At 48.3% G+C, this 9,983-nt stretch overlaps 1 protein-coding gene across 1 annotated transcript in view; it reads right to left on the reverse strand.

Moving 5' to 3' along the window:
• The window catches only part of arhgef25a (Rho guanine nucleotide exchange factor (GEF) 25a), a 208,951-nt gene extending 200,459 nt beyond the window's left edge, over positions 1–8,492 (reverse strand). Inside the window, exons 1-2 of the mRNA XM_063208631.1 lie at positions 6,729–8,492; positions 120–393 (exon numbers count right to left, since the gene is read on the reverse strand). Of these exons, the coding sequence (XP_063064701.1) occupies positions 120–393; positions 6,729–6,983 (529 nt within the window). The 5' untranslated portion in view covers positions 6,984–8,492. The remainder of the gene's footprint in view (positions 1–119; positions 394–6,728) is intronic.
• Positions 8,493–9,983: the final 1,491 nt, after the last annotated feature.

A 9,983-nucleotide genomic window follows, 5' to 3' on the forward strand; every position in this document is an offset into this window, starting at 1 on the left:
GCATTGCGTCTCCATGACGGAACGAACGACCACAAGAAAAAGGAAACAGAAAATGGAAACAGAAACAGAAGCAAACTGAGGGCTTCCCGACGTGCCCAAATAAGGGATTGGTATCTTACCTTCTCTCGGCTGCTGCTGCTGCTGCTGCCCCTTGTCCGAGCTGCTGCTGTCCTGGGATGCCTTACGTTGGCAGCCTTGGCCCTGGGCCTGCGTCTGGGCCTGCGTCTGGGTCTGGTTCTGTCCCGCTCCCAGTGGCCTCTCCACAGCTCTCTCCCTGGGGGCCTGAGATGATGATGATGGTGATGATGATGTTGATGGAGCAGGCTCAGGACCAGGCCTGGACTCATCCCCCTCCACCACCTGGCCCTCTGCTGCCTCACTGCCATCCCCTGACTGGAGATACACACACACACACACACACACACACGCACGCACGCACGCACACACACACACACACGTACGCACGCACGCACAAACACACACACACACACGTACGCACGCACGCACGCACGCACACACATACAGACACACACACACACACACACACACACACACACACACACACACACACACACACACACACACACACACACACACGATGATGAGAGGCTGATGTCAATGGGCCATCATGCAATAACACACTGGATAAGGTCCTCCATTTCAACACATACACACACACACATACACATACACACACACACACACGCACACACACACACACACACACACACACACACACACACACACACACACACACACACACACACACACACACACACACACACACACACACACACACACACACACACACACACACACACACAGACACGATGAGAGGCTGATGTCAATGGGCCATCATGCATTGACGGAGGAGATCTTTCCAGAAATAATCCCAGTAGTGCCAGTTAACATTTTATACACTGGACAAGGACATAACTTTCATCACACTCACACACACACACACAGGCACACACACACACACACACACACACACACACATAAATTGCATATTGAGCTACTGTACTGGACAAGGACATAACTTTCATCATACTCACGCACACGCACACGCACACACACACACACACACACACACACACACACACACACACACACACACACACACACACACACACACAGATTGCATATTGAGCTACTGTACAACCAAACACAGGACACACAGGGATCTCGATATATATGTTACACTAATGCCAAATCTAGAGAATTCTAATCATGTGACCTGGCTTTGAAGATTACTTGGCTCTGGGTTCAGAGTCTTTTTGCTTTAGTATTGTCACGGGATAACTGTCAGTGAGAGTTGATGCAGACTGAGACTTCATCCCTTGGTAAGGTCAGTGATGAATAGCTCTGAGTCTTTGTACAGGTCTCAAGAAAGCTGCATATCCATCTACAAGTGCACGGACAGTTAGTGTTTATGTGCCTGAGTGTCATTCTGTCTGTTCCACGCGCAACTCTCACATCATTCTTTCCACAGAGTGAAAAGTTCAGGTGAGGGTGAAGTGACATCAAGTGAAAGCCTTCCCTTTCGGTTCAGGGGCGGCCACAGTACAATGACTGATCTCAAGTGGGCTAGACCAGAACTGTAATGGTGAAATATCACAATTTGTGGTTATATCAGGAGCATTTACTCTAAAAGGCAAGTCAATAAAAGGCAAGAAAATGGCAAAAAAAGACAAATTCGTTCCCAAGTACGAATCCTTCTCCCACTCATTTTGGATGCCTTTAAAAAAAAATGTGATTTTTATTTTCGTTCCTGCCCACATCAGATGATTGATACAATGTTGACTCCCATCCAACGGGACCCCCATGGGAGTTCAAGGCAAATGTCATCCTCTACTTGTGACACACCACACACACAGTATGCCCAACAAAAACTCCATTTATGCCCAACAGCATGGGGACGGCATGACAGGCTCCCCGGGGGAAAAACGCTCCGAGATAACATTTAGTAGGTCCCTTGCTAATGGCCCGACTGACTGTAGTCAAAGAAAAAGAAAATGCTTCATGTTTTAGTTAAAATGTCTTTGACATTTGAATGCACAAGACAGCACCTCTAAAAAAGACTTTATTGATGTGCGATATCTCTTTTCTTCTAACTTCTTCTTTCTTCACTGCCAAGTGGGGAAAAAAAAACATGAAAAAAATATCAGTAGTATATATACAGTATCTATATCATATACGTAAATGTATCAATGCCCGTGCCAGTCTGTGTGTACCATACACAACACCATAATTTGTTTCCCAGAGCTAAAAATGTGAGATGACTGAGGTGAAGGGAAGGGGATCCCCACTTCTTGTCAATGTGACAAAAAGTACACCACAGCACCCAGTGCGCACCACAAAACTCCATTTATGCCTAAGCCGAAGCAAGGGAGGCAGCCCAACAGGCGTCCCAGGGGAGTTGTGCTCAGGGCTAAAATGTGGTACTGGCAGGTCCCTTGCTAATAGTGCAGTGCCAAGTTGCATGCTGTCAAGACAACCAGGGACAAATATATCAGTAAAACCAGCTTCAACTAATTTCTGCCGGTGATTCTCCCATGCTAGCCACAGCTATCTTGCTATTTTACACAGTAGTCAGCATGCTTCCTAGTCACACTGCACTACTGCATCATTAGGTAAAGCACCAGAGACAATATGGCGTGTGCTTGCACATCTCCCACCTTTCCGGCACAAAGAGCCAATTGCCTACTGAGCTGCGCTGCCATTGCTCTCGTAAGCAAATGCAGCTCATGCACAGTTGAAAAACATAGAGAAATAGCTGCGCGAAATAGCTGCCCTGATCCGACGCCAAGATGCCTGATACAGATGGACTTCGACTGCACTCACTAACTGCAATGGATAATAACACAACCATGCACAGGTTGACAACCTTCAGAACATGTTTTGGAAAAATAAAGACAAAAAACGTTGACATTTAAAATCATTAATATTTCCTAAACTCTGGCACTCATTACTACTCTGTACTTTTCCGTAAAAGCAGTTTCTTTGGATGTCCTGTGACACTTGCTGTAAGCATCATACAAAAAAATTATGAATCTCCATCGTGAAAAGAAACAAGTATGCATAAACTCCTCCGAATTTTCACCACTGAGGAAAGCGTGAGTGTTTATGTGTTTGTGTGTGCAGTGCATGTCTTTCTGTGCACAATGACACATCCTAACCAGTTCTGGTTCACTTCCTGTACGACTGGGCTTCGGATTCCTGCTGAGCACTGAAGACAGACCGACACCACAGAAAAACAAACATCACAGTAAATACCAACTATAGAATACTGCACAGCACTCTCTCTCTCCGCTCTCCCTGTCTTTCTCTCTCGTTCCCTTTCTTTTTCACGCAATCATTTACTTCTCTGTTTTTGTTTGACTCTCTTATTATATTTCATTTTCTTTTTTGCTTCCCTCTCTTTTTCTTTTTCAAGCCCCCCCATCCCCTGCCCATCTCCCCACAAACCCTTTTCTCTTTTCTACCATTCACCATGTGTGACTCAGTAGAAACCCCCACCCCTTTCTCTTTGGCGCTCTGTGTTCCTAGGGCTGTTTGCACAGCATGGGCTGATTGATGATGAGGGTTTTACGGGCAGCTTAGGATGATGGACGGGCGTTTTATGGCTGCTCAGACCTGCTCTGCTCCTGCTCTGACCAGGTCCAGCCAGACTCCATGGAGCTGCACAACACGGCATGGCACAGCACGGCGCGGCACAGCACAGCACAGCACAGCACAGCACAGCACAGCACGATACAGACCACAGCACGGCACGGCATGGCACAGCACAGCATAGCACAGTAAAGCACGGTACAGCACAGCACAGCATGGCACGTCACGTCACGGCACGGCACAGCAGAGCGCAGCAGAGCACAGCATAGCTCGGCATGCCACAGCACAGTGTGGCACTCCACTGCGCAGCAAAGCACAACACAGCTCAGTTCGATACAGCACAGCACCGCAGAGCACAGCACCACAAAGCACATCACCACAGGGAAGGCTCTCTGTTCAGGCTCTCATTTACACCCACATTCTCCGCCTTTGCCTACCATATCCAGCCAACACTAGTTGGATGGGCAGGCGTTTCATGGGTGCTAAGCCTCAGACCTGCTCTGGCCAGGTCAAGCCAGTCTTCATCAGCACAGCAGAGCTCTAGCGTCTAGCCACAGGAACAGCAGGCATTCACCCGCACATTCCCCTACTTGCCTACAGCTGGGTGGATGGACAGGCGTTTTATGACTGTTCAGATCTGCTCTGCTCTTGTAGTCATGCCCAGGTCAAGCCAGACTTCATGGAACGCAAATGCACATAAAAACAGAAGAGTGTGCACACACAAACACAAAGCACCCCCCACCCCCCCACACACACACACACCCGACCCACCCACACACACACACACACACACACACACACACACACACACACACACACACACACACACACACACACACACACACACACACACACACACACACACACACAAACACAAACACACACGCCATCTCGTCTCATCTCTGGAATGTGTTTGTAAATAGCAGCAACCACACCCTTCGTCTATCACTGTTGGCCTAGACTTGCCTCCGTTCCCCTGGGATCATGGTTCTGCAAGCAAGGTCACTCAGAGTCAGCAGCAGACAGTGCCTGGTCATGCTAGCCTAGCCTACCTACCCTGGGCCAGCCAAGCCATGGCCGAAGGCATATCTATCTATCTATTTAATTTAATCCAGAAAGAATTCAAGACTACAGGCTTCTTCCTATAACAAAACCTGAATCAGACTTTTAATGAAAACGATCACACTCTCGTAGCCTCTTGCTGCTGTAGATGGGCCGCCCCCGACATGTCTACAGTATTAAGTCTTTGCTGAAAACACTCCACTACATCATAACAGCATTAACGCAGAGCATCATCATAGCAGTGTTGTTATGATATAAGTTGAGTGTTTTCAGCAAAGAGTGAATAGGCCCGTCGAAGGGCACATCTGCAGTAAGAGGCTACGTAATGCTCCATTCATTGTAGCAATCATATTTTTCACTCTTATATTCATTTTTGCTCGGCAAACGAATGCACTGCTAGGCAGTCATCGGCATATCTCACACACCATGTGTAGAAAGTAGTTTATAAAAACATTCACTTGCTGAATACATTCCAATGAGTCAGTACAAAAAAAGAGCGAATGTGGCCTGTCATAGTTGTTGTACAATGTATTCAGTTTGTCTTGGTTTGTCAGTCTTAACACTTGAGAATTCAGTGTACTGTTCATTGTTCTTTCCATATTCTCATATTCATACTATTGTGGTTGTTCGTAACAAGTCATATTCATATTTTTATCCACATTCATATTCATAACTTGCACTCTGTGGAGAGGATGTTCCAGAAACCGTGTCTCTCTCTCTCTCACACACACACACACACACACACACACACACACACACACACACACATCAGCCCCGCAGATGTTTACTGTCCAATTTCTGTCTCTGGAGCTGTCCATGATTCAGCTGACAGCTCCCACACACACACACACACACATACACACACACACTACGTAAACACACACACATAAATACGCATACACACGTACATAACTTGTCATATGCTGTTGTGCTGCTATGTCATCCACAAAACAGCATCAACCACTTCAGTTGTTGTGTTTACAGAGCTGCATAAACATGCTTGGAGGGGAAGAATGGGAGAATCCAGAGCACGCAGTCTATGAGAGCAACACTGATGGTACTGCTTTAGAATGGTGATTTCTTCCCTGTTTCCTTTCATTTACATTTGTTAACTTTGTGATGCACATTTAGTTGCACCTGTGTATGAAATGCGCTATATAAATAAACTTGCCTTGCCTTGCCTTGCCTTAGAAATGTAGAGAACCCAAAGCTTCAGTCTAAATTGGCTCATCAGTCCATTACTTTGTTTATCAAAGCTATTCTCCAGAGATGACGCAGTTATGGTAATAACTTGAAGGACATTCACAGACCTTCCACACCCAGTTCAATTCACGACAAAATGTAATTCCCTTCATCACTTCCTGTTTTCAGCTCATAACTAACGTAGATTTCAGGACCGCATTCTAATCTAGTCAGATTCTCACACAGCTTGAACATATCAATTTCATTTTTCATTTTTCATTTGATTTAGGCTGTAAACAGGACAAAAAACCATCTGGTTAATGTAATACTGACAGTATTAATAAATATGTGATAACATATTGAATAACAAATTATTACGATATCATAGCAAAGTTGTGCTACACACCCACTGCGAGTAGCCAAATGGTAATAATGAAATGAACACTTAGTTGTGTAACTCACCAACTGGGCAAGATCAGATAGCCTACATTAATATAATAATGAAAGTAATGATAATGATTGTATCTGTAATAATAAAAGCTTCTCGACTAACTCGTCCACTAATTTGGTTGACTTGGCAGGGCCATAATATATTATAATATAAAAATGAAAGACAAAAGAAAGCTCCCGCACACTGTTCACGTTTCGCAAGTAAATAGTGTGCTGGAGTCTTCTTTTTTCTCAACGCTGGTGACCCAATGGTTCCACTCCTACGCACCTGGCCTAAGGAGATGTGCAAGAATTTCAAAAAATAATCATACAAAAAGGAAAACCAGAAGAAGAAGAAGAAGAAGAAGAAGAAGAAGAAGAAGAAGAAGAAGAAGAAGAAGAAGAAGAAGAAGAAGAAGAAGAAGAAGAAGCTCCTCACTCACCCACTGCTGTTTGGGCAGGGCCAGGGAGGTCAGCATGTCAGCCATGGCCCCCAGGATCTGGTCCGTGCGGCCCTGGTTCTGGTTCTTCTGCAGGGCTTTCATCTTCCCTCCTCCTCTGCCCTCGCCCTGCTGCCTGGGCTCCTGCTGCTGCTGCTCCACCACTGCTTGTTGTCTGCTCCTCACACCTTGCTGCATAGGCTGCTGCTGCTGCTGCTCCACCACTGCTTGTTGTCTGCTCCTCACACCTTGCTGCATAGGCTGCTGCTGCTGCTGCTCCACCACTGCTTGCTTTCTGCTCCTCTCAATCCGTTGCTGTCTTCCCAGATCCACCTCCACTTGTGGCCTGCTCCTCTCTCCTTTAACCAGATCCACTACAACTTGTTGCCTGCTCCGCTCAACCCGTTGCTCCTTTAACCAGATCCACGACTGCTTGCTGCCTGCTCGGCTCACCCTGCTGCCCCTGCTGTTGCTGCTTGCTGCTCCACCGTGTGCTCCACCGCTTGTAGTCTGCTCTCCCTCTGCCCTGTCCTGTTATTCCAATGCTTGTGCTCTTCTCTTCTCTTCTCAACCTGCTGCTTGCTTGCCTTTTTCCCGATCCACCACTTGCTACTTGTCTGCTCCCCTCTGTGCCTCTGCTCTGCTCTGCTCCCGCTTTGGGGCTACTCCTGCTGCTGCTCTGCTGTTTAACTCCGCTGCTTGTCTTCTCCTCCTCCGCGTCCTCCCCTCCACTGCTCCACCTCTTTCCACGGTGTGCTCCTCTCCTCTCCTCTCTGGCTTGCTGTGGCTTTGACAGCTGAGCTGCCTCCTACTGCTTCACTACTTCAGAGGTCTTTGTCGTCTCTTCTCTCCTCCTCTCGGTCTTGCCGCCTCTTCTGTAACTCCAGTGCTGGACGTCTCCTCTCCTCTCCTCTCCTCTCCTCCGTCCTGTCAGTGGCCCTCTGTCAACTCTGCTGCTTCTGCTCCGCTGCTGTTCTTCTCTTCTGTCCCTCTCTTATCTACTCTACTGCTCCTCTACTGTTGTTGAGTGCTGTGCTCAGCTGTTATGGTCGCTGTTCTTTTAAGTGCTCTGGTGATTATAAGCGTGTCTCCACTCGACTCGTGTCTACTCAACTCTACTCATCTGCTGCACTATTCAGCTACTACTACTTACACTGTCTACTACTATTGTAACAGCGTGACTCCACTCAGCTCACGTCTACTCAACTCTACTCCTCTGCTGCACTACTCAGCTACTACTTACACTGTCTACTACTACTACTACGTCTCTCCGAGTCTCCACTGTTGTTCCTTGTTCCGCCACTGCGGCTGCCGACACCAGTTCTCTTGCCAATCTCCAGGTTCCGTTCCGCTCCGTTCCGCTCCAGAACCCTTGGCCGCGCAGCTGCAGCCGGATTTCTGCTCTTGTGTGTGTGACCCCCGACTTACAATCTCTCACAGGCATGAATAATAGATGCAGGAAGATGAGAACATGGTCTCCCTGCGTTGTTGTCGATCCTTCAGGCTGGGCAGCAGACACAGTGTGCGTATTATATGTGTGAGAGCATGCGTGTGGTGTCTGTGTGTGAAAGTGCGGTCTGACCCCTCCAAAGCACGCTTCTCTCACAGGTGGAGAAACTCACCAGCAAACACCGCCCCCACTCATACACACACTCCCTCCTCCTCCTCCTCCTCCCCCCTGTGTCTTTTTCAGGCCTGTCCTCCCCCGCCACCACAACTCAGTCCTCCCCTTCTCCTTCTCCTCCTCCTCCTCCTCCTCCCAGTGTGTCCGAGAGAGTGCGCCACCACCACCACCAAAAGCTCCACTGCCCTAGTCAGGAAAACTACACACTATACTCCCCCCCCAGAGTAGTCACCTCTGGCCCACTTGTGTCTTCCGTGTCCCCCCCCCCTCCGCCTCGCCGTTCTGCAAACAAGGCTGACAGGCAGGCAGCACTTCGGCTCAGATCCTCCTCTCCTTTGTCTGCCAGCGTCTGCCTCCTTCTCCCTCCCTCCCTCGCTCCCTCTCTCTCTGCTGGGCTGGACAGGTTGGTTAGGTTAAGTCAGGTTAGGTGTGTATCTTGTATCTGGCCTGCCCCCTGGTTCTGGCTCCCGGTTGGTTTAGGTCTGGATGTAAGACCCTGCCGTGGCCAACCGGTAGGGCACTCGTCTACCATGCGGCTGGCCCAGGTTTGATTCTCGGCCTGGGTCCTTTGCTGGCCCTTCCCCGTCTCTCTCTCTCCCCACTCACTTCCGGTCACCACCTTCACTGCCCTGTCATAAATGAAAAAAGTCAAAAAGACCACACAAACAAAATCGTAGGTCTGGATGTAGGTCTGGATCTGGATATGGATGGTCTGGAGAGTTCTCTCTTGGTGTCTGGAGCTGGTCTGATCTGGTCTTGTCTTGCGGCTTGATTTCCTTGCGTGCCTTTCTTTGAGAATCAAAATGTGCGAGTGGACGGAAGGGTGGACTGACCGCTTCGTTCGCTGCTGTCAAAAATTCAGCTCCCCCTGATCCACTATTGGCTGTGTAAGATTACCTCCCCCTCTGTAAAAAAAAAAAAAGATACACTCTCACACACACACTCTCTCTCTCTCTCTCTCTTTCTCTCAGACACACAGACACACACACTCGCACACAGAGCTGACTTCACTTCTCCTCCTCACTCTTTCCCCTCATCCATCCATCTCTCGCTCCGTAAGCCCTCCCTTGCATCACTCTTATACGTGCTTCCCCTAACCACTTTAAGATCAGACATTTTCCCCGCTACCTTCACCCCCCCCTCCCCACTCTCACGTTCCTCTCTCTCTCTCTCTCTCTCTCTGACTCTCTCTCTATCTCTCTCTCTCTCTCTCCAACCCTCTTGCTCTTTCGCATGCTCTGTCCTCCAACCATCTATCGCTTTATCCTTGTTATCGTCTTCCCTTCCCCTTCCCTTCTTCTTCCCAGCCTTGGTCAATGATGACACATGGTTTTGAGTGAGCTCAACTAAGCGGGACAATCCCAAATAAGGCATATGCACTCTAGCTGTGTGGAGAGAGAGAGAGAGAGAGACAGAGACAGAGACAGAGACAGAGAGACAGAGAGAGACCGAGAGGGCACCTCATGTATTATGGCCAAGCTCCCTATAGTTTTCGCTGTGCAGGGCCGTTGTTTAAATGAACCCCCCTCTGCTCAAGGAACCGTGGAGAGCAGAGTGCCGCAACCACTGACAAAAACAGCTTGATTGAACCTCTCCGTACAGCATGCCTTCTTGATTTGTTGTGTTTCCATGAA

This window comes from Engraulis encrasicolus, chromosome 10, assembly GCF_034702125.1.
Source record: "Engraulis encrasicolus isolate BLACKSEA-1 chromosome 10, IST_EnEncr_1.0, whole genome shotgun sequence".
NCBI lineage: Eukaryota > Metazoa > Chordata > Actinopteri > Clupeiformes > Engraulidae > Engraulis > Engraulis encrasicolus.